The 17,295-nt window shown below is 41.9% G+C and overlaps 2 protein-coding genes across 2 annotated transcripts in view; one reads left to right on the plus strand and one right to left on the minus strand.

The window, feature by feature from the left end:
• The window catches only part of CMYA5 (cardiomyopathy associated 5), an 84,682-nt gene extending 78,204 nt beyond the window's left edge, over window positions 1-6,478 (plus strand). Inside the window, exons 12-13 of the mRNA XM_084881298.1 lie at window positions 1,355-1,528; window positions 5,251-6,478. Coding sequence (XP_084737424.1) covers window positions 1,355-1,528; window positions 5,251-5,497 — 421 coding nt within the window. The 3' untranslated portion in view covers window positions 5,498-6,478. The remainder of the gene's footprint in view (window positions 1-1,354; window positions 1,529-5,250) is intronic.
• HOMER1 (homer scaffold protein 1) overlaps window positions 1-17,295 on the minus strand; it is a gene marked incomplete at its 5' end in the record, with an annotated part of 446,553 nt that overhangs the window by 264,929 nt on the left and 164,329 nt on the right. The gene's annotated exons all lie outside the window — the stretch shown is intronic.

Consider the following 17,295-nt stretch of genomic DNA (forward strand, 5'->3'; position numbering starts at 1 on the left):
ATAAAGCACTGAGTTGACCAAGAGGGTCTTGCTCTGCTTTCCTATCAGGTTGCTATTCACCTGTCTCCTGCCCAATTCAGGTGTTACCTGCTCCTGGAGATGCCCACGCTTTTTCCTGGCCCTGGCATCCTTTGATTTGACCCGTGAGAGGGTCTGAACATGTGTGGAGTCTCTTGTCAGCGACTTGATCTTGAAATAATCCTCAAGCAGCTGCCTTATATTCTGAATTTTTTAATCCCCAGAATCTAACATTGGGACCCAGAAACACAATAGCTGCTAAATATATACAAATGAGTGAATTCAAAAAACAAAATATTTAAAAAATAGATTGGGCTTTTCTTTTTTGTTGTTGTTGTTTAGTTTCTCAAAAAATAATAAATAAAAGAAATAAACTGGTTGTTAAGAGTTCATACATAATAACTGTTGATAACTGTAATATATTTTATAGAATTTTATTTATTACTAATCTAAAAATGATCTCATAGTTATCAGGCAGGCAAGCTTTGCTCCAGAGATCTTTGCTTCATTCTCTGAAATGAAGTTGGATAAAGACATGAGAAAGTGAAACACATTCCCTTGTATTAATCATTTTCTCATCTATTAAAGGGGAGATGGAGAGGTGCTGACTTAAGGCTGCTTAAATTAAAAATGCTTCCTTGCTGTCTCAGCCATTTTAAAGCAAAATTGAGCAATTCATGCAAACAAGGTTACCAAAAGTGCTTTGGCTCATTTCCCTGTGCCTCTTGTAAAAATAGCTGAGGTGAAACAAGAAGAGACCTTTCAACAACCTCTCAGGCACACCTACTACCAATCCAAAGAGGCCAGAGTCTCAGTTTTCGTACTCCGCGCTGCTCTGGCCTCCCCGGCCGTCTTGCTGTTCAAGAGCAGCACCTCATTGGTCTCTGTGCCCAGTGAAATCAGCAGACACTGGAACTCATTGTTAAAAAAGGTTTTGGAAACTTTTTTGCAAATTTTGTAAGAAAACTTTGCAAGTAATGCTCTCTTGGATCTGCCTCCCTGCCCCCCTTGTATTGTCTCAATTTCTTTAAAAGCAGATTGTGCCATTTCTTTTTGTCCTGCATTATTCTAGTTATTGTCTGGTTCCCAGCTTCTTCCAGAGATAAGATGTACAGTGCATGCAAGTAGTATGTGGCAGTGGAATACATCAAATGCACATTGAGAGTTTAGGGAACTCTGTGGCAATCAGGTCAAGGTTCAGGGCACAATGAACAATGGAAGTCTAGTCAAATTCCGGCATTTCCCAAGGATAGAGTCCTGCATAACTGGGTGTGAATGTGTGAATGTTGATGTCTATGAGATGAAGGTTGGCAAATCCTAATCATTTTGCCTACAGAATCCCATCAGTACTGGGTGAGGAGCTGCCTGCCTGCGGCCAGCATTACTGGGAAACTACAGTCACGGACTGCCCAGCTTATCGACTTGGCATCTGCTCCAGCTCGGCTGTGCAGGCCGGTGCACTGGGACAAGGGGAGACCTCATGGTACATGCACTGCTCTGAGCCACAGAGGTAAGCTGGAGTCCTGCCCCTCCCCTCTTTGTCAAAATGTCATGAATTGCTTTCTAGTTAGAGAACTCTGAGGGCTTAATAAATGCCATCCTAATCCCCTCCCCAGGTTATGAACCGACTGAGAAAGAAAAGAGTCAAGTATATGGAGATTAAACTATTACTCTTACTACTGAGGAAGCCAATTTTAGAGAATGTAGTTCATACCCAAGAGCAATAGGTTTCTTTACATTGAACCCTACTAACAGACAGACACACCCACCCACAGCCTTGGCCAGGCCAGCTTCCCTGCCCTGCAAGGCAGAGTTGATTCCTGAGAAGCAGAGAAGGCTGTGTGTCTCCTGGGAAAGCTCCTCATTAAGAGATAGGGAATAGGAAGGGCCTATTGGGCCATGCATGGACAGTTTTTCTCTCTAAACTCACCCCAGAGTAGGGAGAGTCCACAGAGCAAAGCTAAAAGAGCTCCCTCCACAGAGAGGAGTCAACAGGAGTGACAGAAAGAGGTGGATCCCCAGTACTCTTCCCATATGGTCTATATCAAGCATTGGCAAACTGCAGCCCAACCAGGACCCACTGTTTATGTGAATAAACTTTTATTAGCACACAGTCATGCTCATTGTTTACATATTGTCTGTGGCTGCTTTTGTACTGCAATGGCAGAGTTAACTAGAGACTGAATAGCCCCCAAAGATATTTACTCTCTGGCCCATTACAGAAAAAGTTTGCTTACCTCTGGTCTAGATCATTAGTATTATTTAGTTGGTTGAAGTGAAAAAGCCATTAACCAGTGTTCATCTCAGAGAGTGAAGGGCAACTATATGATGATCCGAATATGCTCACAGGATGGTTTAATAAAGGAGCAATGGGCCGAAACTGGTTTGGCTCAGTGGATAAAGCGTCGGCTTGCGGACTCAAGGGTCCCGGGTTTGATTCCGGTCAAGGGCATGTACCTTGGTTGCGGGCACACCCCCTACTGGGTGTGCAAGAGGCAGTGGTCGATGATTCTCTCTCATCGATGTTTCTAACTCTCTATCCCTCTCTCTTCCTCTCTGTAAAAAATCAATAAAATATATTTAAAAAAAGAAAAAAGAAAAAAGGAGCAATGGACTGGGAACCAGAGTCTGATTTTAGTCCTGGTTCTGCCCACCTATTGGCTACTTACCAGAAGTGGCTTAACCCTCTGAGCATGTGCTTCATGTGTCTTGCCAGGGGAAATCAATGCCTGGTCTGCTACTTTTTGGGATTGTGAGGATAACATGAAATCACATTACAGGGAAGAGCTTTGAAATTGCAAATTATCATACAATGTGGGATATTATTCAAATGTAATGCTTTAAAAAGAAAGCCTTTAGCGCTTGCAAGTTTCCAGAGAAAGGCCCACAGGTTGGGATTTTGCACATTTCTCCCTGAATCCTCCTTGATAGTTTGATTCTCTGACATGGTTCATAAGGATACCATCTCCAAGAGTTATTTAAAGTAACAGTTCACCAAGTCAGGGCAATTATGATTAATTGGCATTCAGCATCGTGCAACGCTTAAGGACCTAGCCCCTTCCCAAAGTTAAACATCACTCAAACCTGGAGTTTATAATCAGATTTAGAGCTGAAACTAGATATTGATCTTTATGAAAAGGTCCTTTGACTAGCCTCTGGCAACTAATTTCTAGACTCTAGAAAACAGAATTGTATTATGTTCCAAGAAGGAACAGGCAATAACTGGACAAAGGAGCCATGCCCCCAGCAGACAGGCTTGGTTTTAGGCCAGTGTTCAAGTTGAAGAAGAAACTGATGTGCTTAGGAAGAAATGGAGCAGCGGGGAAGGGCATGTTCCAGGCCCTGTGGAACTGGTGGAGCCAAGTCTTTAAGGGATGTCTTTACATCCTTGGCCTCCATGGTGGGGAGGGACTGACCTGGGCTGGACAGCAGGGACCTTCCATTCAGGGATAGGGATATGGCTTATTTGGGCATTCAGAACCCTCTAGACCAGTGCTGTGCAGTAGAACATTCTGCAGAAATAGAAAAATGGTGTTACATGTGGCTACTGAATGCTTGAAATATGATTAATAGAACTGAACAACAGGATTTTGAATTTTATTTAATTTTAATTAGTTTTAAGTGGCCATATGTGGCTAATGGTTACTATATTGAACAGGGCAGGTCTGGTTCCTGGCTCCTGACTTACCGACCCATGAAATACCCTCAAAGTTATTCACATGCCCTCTCCAAACCTGACAGACCCCTTTTCCACAACATACAGGCATACTCTGCCACCTCATCATTGCTCCTGCTGCCCCCATTGCTTGGGTCCTCTTCTCCCTCTTTTCCACCTCTCCAGCCTCACCATTCATTTTGGCTGAGCATGAGCTCTTATGCTCCCCAAGCCTCTGTAAGAGCCCCAGCCTACACTGCTGGTCCCCATCATTGCCCCCTGCAACCCTTTTCTGCTCTACAAGTTTCTTTATCATCATAAAGTCTTGCTTATCTTCTCATTCCCATGAACCTTTGTCCTTTCACACGAGCTTCACTCTGCATGAATTTGCCAACTTGCCATTCCCTAAGTATACCTGCACTCAAGCTTCTGGGACTTTAAGAGACATCACAAGGTTTTAAAGGTCCTTAGCCTTTTCTGCCATACCCGTATCAGAGTCACTTACCCGGATTTTGGGGGCTCAGTCTGCCCTGGTGTTGCTCCCACCCCTCAGACCTATCACAGCCACAGAACTTTTTCTCCTCTCTTTTCTTCCTTTCCCCCACTTTCACGTCTCCACTTTCATTTCTAAGACCAGCAGGCAAAACCGCCAAATTTGTGTTACTTTTTTTGCACAGAGAAATTTAGTTTCTTCTGTTCAGCAATTTCTCCTTCCCAACCTGGCCTTGAACCTTTCCTCTCACAGCAAAAACCGTTAGATGTGTCAAGAGCACTTGACAGTCCGTGCTCTGAGCTAGAGTCTCAGCTCTAGCCAGTGCTTAAGTCATTGTCGGTTTTTCCGTTCTGTTCAGCAGAGTATGGGATGCTGGTGGTCAAGGACAGTGTGCCATGGTTCCTCATCCCCCAAAGGCCTAATAAAGTGCTGGACACACAGATATGCCCAAGTGAATACTTATTTAATTAAATTTATTTCAATTGAAAAGATAAACCAAAGGCAATTTCTTTAGCTGCAAGACCACAAAATCATTGCTAAGTCAAAAAAGAAAGCTTTGGCTTGGAATAAGGGGAGCTTATACAAAGGTTAAAGCTGGGCAAAAACAATGGAATATTTCTTAAACTTCCTAAAGGCCTTTATGTAAGTTATTATAAATCCTTAAGCTGTAAAATTAATACATTTTATGGAAGGCAAACCGGAAGTACTTTTAAAAATACATGTCAGCCTCAAAGGAATTTTATTCAAAAGAATGACATACTGTGAATGCGGTAGTTAAAACATGTGGGCAGCTGGGAGAGAATTAGAATGTTGAGAAAAATCACAAGGGAGGCATGTGTTTGTTATTCTGGGACTGCTTCCTAATGTAGAAGGAACAAAATTATTAAAAATGCTCATCTGTTGGTATGAGTTATGCATTTTAGGATCTAGAAGGGGTCTGTTTAAAGTACTTGGGACGATGTTATTGCAACTCATTGTTGTGAATTGAAGTGAATAACTGAAACATTGGTGACCTCCCAGTGATTTTCTTGGTCCATCAGGATTCCTGAAGTTTTTTTTAATTTTCCATCCCGTTTCATTTCAGATACACATTTTTCTACAGTGGCATTGTGAGCGACGTCCATGTGACTGAGCGTCCCGCCAGGGTGGGCATTCTGCTGGACTACAACCACCAGCGGCTTCTATTCATAAACGCCGAAAGTGGACAGTTGCTCTTCATCATTAGGCACAGGTTTAATGAGGGTGTCCACCCTGCCTTTGCCCTGGAGAAACCTGGAAAATGTACTTTGCACCTGGGGATAGAGCCGCCGGATTCTGCGAGGCACAAGTGATCACTGGCTTTCAGAGTTTGAAAGAACAATAATTCAAACTCTGTTGGCGGCCTGTTGCTTTCCCATGGGTGCTATCCATTATTCAAAGTGCCTTTTGCACTAATGATAGCTACATGCATGGGGGGGGGGGGTCATCACATGAGCAAAACCACCAAGAAAACCCGAGTTCTTCCCTGCTTTGAAAGGATTTGTAGCTGACGTGGGAAGCAAAGCAGAGAAATGGACTTCCACCTGTCTTATTGATAAAAAAAATCCTCGGAAGGACAGATCCAAGTAAAGAGGGAAGACTGTGCTGGTAACCCCTCTCCTCTGATTTCTTCTACAGGAGAAATGTCGCCTTACTTCACTAAAGGATGATGGATCCTAATCACAAGAGAAAGTTGATAATGAACTCTTTTGTAATAATATATGCTGTAGATTACGGGTCTCTTTTCCCTGAAATTTTAAATGTAGAAAATGCTGAATATTAGAAATTTCCATTTTGTTAAATAAATGGTTAGAGTCTATAAAACAAAACATGTTATGTGAGCTTATGGTCTGTAACTTATCAGCTGGTCTTTCTGGACCAGGACAAACTGCAGGGTAAATAGCCATCACGCTTTAGTGGGTCATGCTACTACTAATTTTCATGTGAGAATTTTATACATGTATGCTTTAAAACCTACACACTTTCAGCTCAGTGTTATAGTCAACTATCCAAAGCAAGTAATCTCCTTTTACTAGAAAAAAGTGCTAGGTAATTTTTAGATATTATATTGAAATCTCTCAAAGTTTTCCTAAAATGTGTGCAGAGTTGTGCTACTGGGGTATTGGGATTCCACAGAGGTGCCTAAGGGCCCATGTGGGATCCAATGGGAAAGCTAGGTGTGTATAAATTCAGATCCATATTCCATTTTGATCTGTTTTACACATTGTGTTCTTCATAATAATTCATTTGATGAAAATGTTTCTTTGGTTAAATAAAATTAGAAAACTAGATAACCACCGAGGTTCAAATCTGGATTCTGTTATGCAGGGTAACCCCAAAGTCCCTAAATCCTTCATTATTTCAGAGTCCCTTTTCCTTTAATATCCAAATACTAATCACACACACACACACACACACACACACACACACACACACACAAAAATGTTTTTTTAGCCCAAATTTTCACGAATTTCTGTAGATGGTTACATTCTCCTGGTTGACACCTCTGACTTCCTGCTTCTGAATTCTCCTCCATCACCTCTGACTACTTCACCACTACTTACCTCTTCATGCTTCCCTAGGCCCATTTGGTCTCCAACATCCCATAACACAAACAGTGCTCCTTTTATTCCGTAAGGCAGTGCTAACACAAGGCTGTCCTTGGAAGTGGTTAACCCAGCTTTTGTTGAAAATTTGAGGTTAATGAGGAAAATTTCTTCATACAACCTGAAACAAAATAAAGCTGAGTGTGAAATAACCACCATTGCCAGAAGTCCCTCCTGATCTTTTCTTCATGCCACATTGAATAGACTAATCTCTCTGTTTTCCTTTATTCTCTAAGTTTCTGGCATCTCTTCAAACATTTTTTTTTCAAAATTACGTAGGGGAACTAGAAAACATCGACATATAAAAACTTCTCTTACCAATACAGACTTTTTTCATAATGCAGGAGAGCATACTATCTCAGACTCTTCCAGCCTGCCCAGGCTTAGGCTTCTCTTTGTAAAATTAAAAGGCCTACTAAATCAATTCCTCTCCCTTTGGAATGGCCTTAGAATCCTGTTAGTGTCTTTCCTGTGTTGGGTTTCTGTAGAACCAGCTCATTTCTCAACCTACCTAGAGCCCCCAGACTTTGTGCTGGGCTGCCCAGACCTCCTGTTGGACTTTACTGCATGCCAGGCACTTCTATTAAAATAAGCATGTTGTTTAATGATTTTATAACTTCTGAAAGAGGAGGTAAAATAATTAGGAAAAAGAAAAACGGGGAAGAAGAAGCACAATTCATTTATGCAATACATATTTATTGAGTACTGCCTATGGGTTGGGTACTATTCTGGGCCCTGGGGAAATGGCAGTCATCAAAACCGATAAAACTCCTGCTTTCAAAGAGCTTATATTCTGGTGAAAGACGACAATAAACACATATGTAATATGTAACTGGGGAGTAAGAACTGGGAAGAAAAATAAATGAGGGCAAGACAATAAAGAATAGTAGGAGGTAGGGGCTGCTGTTTATTTTAACTATGATGGAAAGTAGCTCTGATGAGGTGACATTTGAATAAGTGAGATGAGGGAGCAGGCCATGTGGATATCTGTGGGGAGAGAGTATCCCATGAAGAAGGGACAGCAAATGTAGAGGTCCCAAGGCAGCAGCATGGGGTTGGGTTAGAGGACCAGTGAGGAGGTCAGCAGGGCTGGAGTGAAATAAACAGGAGGGAGAGAACGCTAAGAAAACAGTCAGAGAATAGCTAGGGATCAGTTCACATGGCCTTAAAGGCTAAGTAAGGACTTGAGGTTATATTCTGGGTGAGTTAACAAGAAGTAGCAGGAATAAAGAGTAGATTCAAAGGCAGTTTCAAAGAATTGGCTCTTCACGTGTTTGGTATTATGTTTTTCAACATTAAACAGGATGTTCCATAAAGACCCCCTGGGTTAGGCTGTACCAGCTCTTAGCTTCTGCAGAGAAAGGACCTAGTGTAGGTGGGAGAGAAGAAAAGTCATTCTTTGTTTCCTTCTCAGCTCTGTCCAGAAATCCTGCTCCAAGGGAACAGCCCCTGCTGACTCCCCATAATGGCCAGCCTCATGCAGAATGTGGGAGGAAACTGCTCTTATAGCTGGACCAACTGTGTGCTGAGCTGAGTCTGCTTACCTTTGATGAAAAGTTGGCCACCACCAAAGATGGTAAAATATCCTATCTTTTTAACAGCATGATTTTTCAGTTTTAGGGAAGATGAGATAATGATGTCATCCAGGGAGGCTGGCTGGCCAAACAGGGCTTCGTAGATGTGTATATATATATTGTGTGTGAGTATGTGCATCTGTATGTTGTGTATATTTCATATGTGTGACTATATATGTTTGTGAGTGTGTGTGACTTGGGGGGTTGGAGGAAGTAGAATTGTCATTACAATTCAGAGCTAGTTTTCCCATGGAAGATCTAGAAACTGGAACATCAGAGCTCTCAAATGCTGTGAGGTCCACAGGGACTCGGCCACATTAATCAAGTCTGCAAAAATCTCAGTAATAGTTTAGAATGACAATTGCTTAATTTATAGTGAGAAATGAAATTGACAAAGGGGCTGGAGAACACATATCTGTAGAGGATCCTCTTTATAGGCCCCTGAGCTCCAACACCTGCAGGTACCTACCATGATCCACATTGGGCTGCACACACAACCTGTGGCTGTTTACCTCTTAAATCCCACATGCTCTGTTGAATTGACATATTGTCACATGGGAAGCCTCATGATGGTCAAAGGATTGGTGATAAGGCAAGTTATGTGGATGCTCTCACTGACCAGCATTATTAAACTGCCCTGGCCAGTCATGGGCCCAAATATTTGGGATTGCTGCTCTAAGTACTTTCTCCTTAATCAGAGCTGGGCTTCCCAGAGAAATCATTGTCCTTTGTGGATTCTTATCTGTTCAGCCCAACTTCTTGTATTCACATTTTAAAAAATGATTTAAGATACTTCTTAAGCTATAGTTTTCTTCTTCAGTGAGTGAGTACTTGATTAGATGTCTAGGCCCTGTTCCTCCTACTTGTTTTTGTAGTTGTTAATCCTCACTGGAGGATATTTTTCCATTGATTTTTAGAGAGAATAAAAGGGAGGGGGGAGAGAGAGAGAGAAATATTGATTGGTTGCCTCCCACACATGCCCTGACCAGGGCCAGGGATTGAGCCTGCAACTGGAGATACATGCCCTTGACTGGAATCAAACTCAGAACCCTTAATTTCGTGGGCTGAAGCTTTATGCACTGACCAAACCAGCTAGGGCTGTTCCTCCTACTTTTAATCTGAAAATATCATACCTTCTATGACTATAGCAGATGATAAAACATAGTCTATTATGTGATGATCTTACTAATTTAATAAAAGCAAGTCATTCCTTATGTGACATCTCACTATCTCCTCCATGGATTGACTGCATGTGGGAGGAGGAGGACACTCATTCAAGGATTTGTTGTGATTGATGAAAGTGATTCAGAACAGATCCTGTAATCATGTGGATCTGGGTTGAAATATCACTCTGCTCCTTTATAGCTGTGTGACTGGGCAAATTGCTTAGCCTCTTTTAGAGTCCTTATTGTAAGGTAGGAATAGTACTAGTTATTATGTCGTAAGGTTGTTCATTTGTTCATTCATTCATTCATTCACTCATTCATTCAAGTACTAATAAATTGCCAAGCACTGCTGTAGGTACTAGGAATCCAGCAGGGATTGAAACAAATATCCCTGCCTTAGGAAGTTCACATTCTAGTGAGAGGAATGACATGCAATAAAGGAGGTAAATATGTAAGTAGTTTAGTACCAGAAAGAGGTATGTACTATAAAGGAAAATAAAGCAGAAAAGGGGTTGTTGTAACATATAAATGAAAGAATTAAAAAATATAAAGTTGTTAATAGAATGACGTATAATGATAGCAAACACGTTAGCTGTTATTAATTTAGCTATCATGCAAGGACTGGTTACAATGAAAGAACTTAGGATAGCCCTCAGAATACCACAGTGTTCTCACACAAGCATTTAGTTATGCTATCTATGACCACTGTAATTCCAGTGAAAGTTGAATATTTTACTGTTTCTACTCATTACAATCATTCAAGAAAAGTAGTTAGGAGAAAAGAAAAATGATCCTTAATTTCACCACTCAGAGACAAGCAATGTTAACATTGGTGTGTATCCACCCATTTATTTCTTTGGACACACACACATTTTAAAAATGCGAATGAAATCTGCTTTCATCACTTAAATCTATGTCTTGAACATCTTCTCACATCAACTATAGATTCATATCACTATTTTAATGCCCAATTGTTGTCCACTGGAAAGATTATCTTAAACTACTCAGCCAGTCTATTAGTGATAGATAATCAATTGACTTCCAAGTTTTCATTTCTATAAAAATGCTTTGGTTTTAAAGGTACCAATTTTACTATTTGGCCTAGAGTTTTTCTTGGGTTTGTCATGGGAAAGTATGTTTTGTGTCTATATTTACTATGAACTTGAATCAGTTTTATATAAACCCAGCTGGGAAGAGTGAATAGAAGCTTCTTCATGAGCCAACCTTGGCACCCAGTTTTATTTAGAGTCAATGCAATGTCATTATATTTAACTATATTTAATTTAAATATAGTTTAATTTAATGTTTACCATGTCAGGTCACCAATTCTTGCTAAGAAACAAGATGTGTAAGACATAATCCCTACCTTGAGGAAGGCCAAGACAGGCACACAGGTAACGTGACACATGTACAGCATATTGGACAGAAGAATCATGGGGTTCCCAAGTAGGGAGGGAACATATCTGATTGAGGTGACCCAATAATAACAAATGCTAGTCTTATGTCACTAGCATGTTGAATAAGTAAGACTCCTGAGATAACAGTCTCCTTGACCCCTTTATTTTTGTCTCCTTGACCCCTTTTTAGTTAAGTCAGTGGAAGGCAGAGGAACTTGGGAGGACTGAGGTGGTTTTCTTAGAAGGACCATCTGAACGAAGTACTGATGGCTGCCTAGAAGTTGGCCACATGGAGGGGGTTGGAGGGAAACAGGAGGAGGAGGGGGAGTAGGCTGCTCCTGAGGGCCGTGGCAGGGTGGGGTGTCCTGCCTAAGCTTAGCAGCAAGGACTCACTTCTGGGGCGAAGGCCGTACTACCGTGTTTCCCCGAAAATAAGACATCCTCCGAAAATAAGACCTACTTACAGATTTGTTTCTGAGTGAAATATAAGGCATCCCCCCGAAAATAAGACCCCCCTAGGCTAAACATGAGAGATTTGGTCCACTGATTCTGAAAGAAATGGAGTCACAAGAAATTCACCAGGAAATTCAGGAATTGGATTGTTATGATGATGTTCCAGAAGATGATGACATGATTGTCATTGAATAAATGAGTACATTCTTGATACTGTAGGATTCACAGTTTGTCTGGTTTGTGTTGACAACTACCGTACTACCGTACCGTATACAGGTAATAAACTTTATTTTCATTTAACAATAAATGTGTACCGTATTCTTCTTCATGGAAAAATAAGACATCCCCTGAAAATAAGACCTAGCACACCTTTGGGAGCAAAAATTAATATAAGACACTGTCTTATTTTCGGGGAAACAGGGTAGCACTGTATGTACCACTTCCGGCCACGCAGGCGCAAACCAAGGCAGCCACTGGGGGCAAAGCTCCCTCCTCCGCCCCTCCCGCTTTCCTGGGAGAGCTGAGGCTGCCAGCGCTTTACGTCTCTTTCATCTCTCCCAGGCACAGGCGGTGCTGGTGGTGCTGGGCATGACCGCCGCCTGCTCAGCGACACAGGCCTGCACGGACCTGGTGTCAATCCCTCCGCGGACTCGGCTTGGCCTGCACCCGGCTGCCCGCCTCTGGTACCCACAGCTCTGGGCAGGCCACCGCGCCCACCGCCCTGTGTCCAACTTTGCCGCTGTCTACCAGGCTCTCTACCGGGAACAGCTAGAGCGTGAGCCCCGCCTCAGGGCCCTGCCAGGGCCCTTCCCCAGCAGCAGGAGGATCCGGCTAAGAAGGGCTTTGGCTGGGACGAGATCACAACTTCACTCTCCCTTCTCACAATCGTCATCGCCATAGGCATTCGTTCTTAATTGCAAGAGGAGGGAAGGGGAGCAGCGCTTCGGCCACACCCCAGAAAATGGCCTTTCCTGTCTTGAACCCTTCACTTTGCACAGCCCACCTCTGCTGGGGTCCAAAGGAAGGAACCTCTCTGTCTCCCCCTTCGCTTCCCCACTCGCGCAGCTTAGCCTTTGACCGGCACATGCTCTCCCTGCGGTCCAGGAAAAGGAGGCTTTTCGATGCCCAAGAAGGAGATCCCAGCAGGAACATCCCTGAAAGCCTGAGTGAACAGCCCTGAAAACTGAAGTCCCTTGGGTGCCTGCTTCCACAGATTGCCTTCCTGATGTTGTCAGCTTCTGGAACACTGGGCTCTGGCTTTATTGTCAAGCTCTGAGCAAAGAAATGTCTGCGCCTGCCCCACCTTTGTGCCATGGAGCTCTGTAACCTCGAAAGGTGCAATGCGATATTGGTAGCTGCCAAAAGAACAATTCTGAGGTGTGCAACCTGTCTTTCTGTGAGTTCCCCAAGCCACGGGTGAGACCTAATGTAGGATAACATGTGATATATAGAAACCTTGCTATGGTCAGCCGCAAACCCTTCTCCCCCTTCTGCTGTTGGCATGGGGGAGTCGGGAAAAGCAAGGTCATCAAGCATAAAGGATGAGTCTTCCTGTGCCCATACTTAACATATGACCTCTGTGGACATGAGGGCAGAAAGCAAACCATTTGCTCTCTTGAGGTTTGTCCCACTTTTATTGTCCATAGTTCTAATGGGCTCAATGGTTAAAACATGCTAGTAGAGTCAAGTTTATCCTTGGGATAGTGTACCTGTCACCTGGTTATCCCTTTACCAGCTAGCCCTACCCCTAACGATGCAGCCAGTCCTCTCCCAGAAATAGAGCTCCTCTGAGTGTGGCCCATCCTGCTGATCTTGCAGTGCTTATTGCAGACGGTATGAACCGAGTCCTGGAAACATGGTTGCTTAAGGCTGTGTGGAATTTTGGGAGTAAAGAGTTGGTAGGACTACTGAGGACTAGGAGGCCTATGGTGGGAACTCCTTGTTTAGAACGGCCTGAGGCACTATTCTGTTTTTAATTTGTGCTCAGCCGTTGGTCAGTCATCATCTGGCTAGAGCAGTAGTAGTCAGGCTGTCTTAACCCTGAGTCCCTGCACATATGGAGTGCATGGGTGTGAGATTGTCAGTGCTCAGAGATTTATGCACTGGGGCTGAGTGGAAAGCTGTGAGATAGGAAATCCTTTGCAAGAGATCTACCTGTACTGGCCTAAGTCTAGAGTCTAAACAAAGCCAGAGGTGCTTTGATATAGTATTAATACCAATTCCTGCATTCACACTCTTATGCGAAATCCTTGTATAAATTGGGATAAAACCATAGCTAGTTCAACTTGGTCTCTTTGGCTCTCTCTAGCCTTAGATGTAGGGGGGCAAGTCCTTAATTATGGCTTTGCAGTGACCACATGGTTCAATAGTAAAGATTTGAGCCCACCCTGATTCAGGCCTTGATTTGGGGGTGGGGCATATGTACTTTGAAAAAGAACATGTAATGTTCTTATGTTTCATATTTGAAAAACAAGAGAGTGTCCTTTCTCTCCCCCCCCCCCCCTCTCTCTCTCCCTCTCTCTCTCTCTCTCTCTCTCTTGTAAAGAATTATGAATTGATTTGGTCATCTGGAAAACCAGGTGGGCTGAGCTCCAAAACGGCTCCAGCTGAGTGTTCTTTTTGAAATATAAACTACAATAAGAGAAGCTTAGTAAAATATACAGGAGCTAGTGATTCTCAGTCAAGGAGTTGGGGCATAATAGTGTCCTTTGGGCAAGATTCTATAAAAATAAAAGAGTAAAGATGAGTAGGTGAGAAATAGCCTGATGCCTAGGAGGTCTCAAAGTTCAGTATAGCTGGGGGAGGGGGTACAGTGGCTATGGGGGTGACTTTAGGATGTGACTGAGCAAGGCTCCTGTGGTGGGAGAGATTTTCTCTGAATATCCCAGGTTTTAGCTTGGGCCCTTATACAAAGTAGGCTGCAAATACTGTTGAAAGTGATGTCTGAAAATCATATAGGCTTTGGCTCTTCTTTCACACAGTTTACCTTCTCACAATTCAGGACCACTGCACATCAACTCTCTGCTGCTCTTCACTGGGAAATTTGAGGGCCATCTCCAAATGGTTCCTGAATTGTAAGTCAGAGGGAGAAAAATGTTCAGGTCCTTGGAAGCTCTCACTGAGTTTGTTTGCTGGTCACCGAGCTTTCTCTGGGAGGTAAGTGAAGCCTCAGGATCAAAATTATCATTCAGAAAGAGTGAATACACTTGTTCGAAACACAAGCCATTTCAAAGGTCATTTAAAAAAAATGTTAATCATATTTTTCAGGAAATCAACTCTGTTGAAATATAATTTATGCTGCTGTTTACTTTTGCCTTCTTTCAGTGAATTAAAATATAACCAGGCTTATTCCTTGATTTGCATTTCTCCTTAATTATTTTGAGCTAAGTTCTACCCTGCAGAGCTCCAGAAAATGTGTAAAATATGTACCTGAGTGTTGAACAGCAGCGGCAGACACCCACACAGGAATCCTGGCTGTGTGGGACGCTGCCTTTCCCCAAGTCATTTCAGGTCAGGAACACCTCTGCTCCCACAGAATAGCACGAAGGGCCCCCACATAGGGTTTTGTATGAGAACCAGGGAGCAGTACATGGCTCTGCACTCTCCCAAGGATAACTTTAGGGCTATTTTTCTGCCCCTATAGGCATAGAAGGGATTCTGCAATTATTCAGCCCAACTGAAAACCCTGTGAATTACTCCCATAGAGCTTGTAGTTGAACATCTACTAAACATGATTCCTCCCCACCCCAATAAGCAGAGTTTCTTTTTTTTAAAAAAAAATCACATTAATACTTATCATTGTGGAAATTGTAGAAACTGTTGAAAATTGTGATGACTAAAATAGAAAGTATCCACAGTTCTGCAGACTTAGACTCAGTTGGTATGTACTTTGGCTTTGGGTGTTTTGCCTTCTGCCCTCCCCTAAAGCCAATGCAATGCCTAGAGGTGACAGGAGCAACTTGCAACCTGGAGAACGGAATTCACATGCTGAGCACAAAAGACCATGAAATTAGGAGCTTGGAGTCTCAATGACATTGTTGAGACACCATTCTGGTTTTCTCCCACCTATTCTGAACTTTTTTTTTAAATTAAATATATTTTATTGATTTTTTACAGAGAGGAAGAGAGAGGGATAGAGTATTAGAAACATCAATGAGAGAGAAACATCCATCAGTTGCCTCCTGCACACCTCCTATTGGGAATGTGCCCACAACAAAGGTACATGCCCTTGACCAGAATCAAGCCTGGGACCTTTCAGTCTGCAGGCTGATGCCCTATCCACTGAGCAAAACTGGTTAGGGCCTAACTCTGAACTTCTTGTTGCTTTCAGATAGACCTCTATCCTTTTAAGCCATTAAGATAGCTTTCTTTTGAAGTATATTCAGAAAAGTAGGTAACAAGTTGGTAACATTGTGAAACTTTTAAAAGCTGTTATATATAGTCATATAACATGTGTATATCCAGAAAAAGAACATCACAGTAACTTCCAGCCACTCCCACCTCCTTAAGTGACTAACTAGTATCTGAAAATATTGATTAGTTTTGCCTGTTTTTGAACTTTATATGAATGAATCACTCAGTGATTTTTTTTGTTTTGTTTCTGGCTTCTTCTACTCAATATATTTGTGAGATATATCTATGCTATTGTATGTAGCATTATTTGTTCATTCTCTTTACTGTATAGTTGTATAATTTATGAAGATAATGCAATTTATTTATTCCTTTTTCTACTGATGGACATTTGAGCTGTTTCTAGTTTGGGGGCTATTACAAAAAGCACTGCTATGAACGTTATTGTCCATAGCTTTTAGTGAATATGTTGGAACATGGCATGTGTACTGTGTATTCAGTACATACTGCCAGAGTAAGTCCCAGTTTCACTCCAACCAGCACTATATACATTTCAGTTGTTTTATATACTTGCTACCACTTGGTATTATTTGTCTATTTCACTCCAACTGTTCTGATAGGTATATAGTGGTACCACATTGTGATTTAAATTTTCATTTCCCTGATGTTATAGAAGTTGAACACCTTTGTATATATTTATAGGACATTTGGATATATGTTTTTTTAAGCTTCTGTTTAAATATTTTGCCCATTTTCCTATTGTGTTTGTTCTCTTTCTCTTTCAGTATGATTTAAAAATATATATATATTCTGAATATTAGTCATTTGTTGGATATATATTTTGCAAATATCACTGCTTAATCTGTACCTTAATTTTTCACTCTCTTAACGGTATTTTTGATAAACAGAAGTTTTTTATTTAGTAAAATTGAATTTTTTAATGGTTGTTTTTGTACTCAAAGCTTTGCTTACCCTACAGTTATAGATATTTTTGAATGTTTCTTTTTAAAAGTTTTATTGTTTTACATTAGCTCTCACATTTAGGTTTTATGTATGTGGTGTATAGATATATATATATAATTTATATATATGAAGTAATATAAATTATTTTGTATGTATGGTATGGGGTAGAGTTCAAATGCACTTTTTCCCTGATAGAAAAAGAGTTGATCTAGCCCCATTTATGGAAGATCACTTGTTTCACAAAGCTCTGCAATGCCTCTTCTGCCACAAATGCTTAAGTGCTCCCCTCTTCTACCCTTTCCTCTGGCAGGACATTTTCATAGGAGGTCCTCATCTCCTGGGTGTGGTGCTGGTGGTGGGATAGCCATTACCCATCTAGATTGTGGCCTGGCTGGACTGAGGGCCTAGAGTCACTTGCCCAGAGAGGGGCCAAGACTTAGTCAGGTCAAAGCATCTTCTCATTACACAGAAGACACCCACCATCTTGATCCAGTTCTATTGCTATTGATGTCAGAAATGCAGGCTGGCGCTAGTTGGTTGCATTTAAAGTTGGTTGAAAAAATTCCCCTATTTCTTTAGGCAGGTTAGTGCTTCAATAACTA

Source organism: Pipistrellus hanaki (assembly GCF_964339955.1).
Source record: "Pipistrellus hanaki genome assembly, chromosome: 4".
NCBI classification, from domain to species: domain Eukaryota; kingdom Metazoa; phylum Chordata; class Mammalia; order Chiroptera; family Vespertilionidae; genus Pipistrellus; species Pipistrellus hanaki.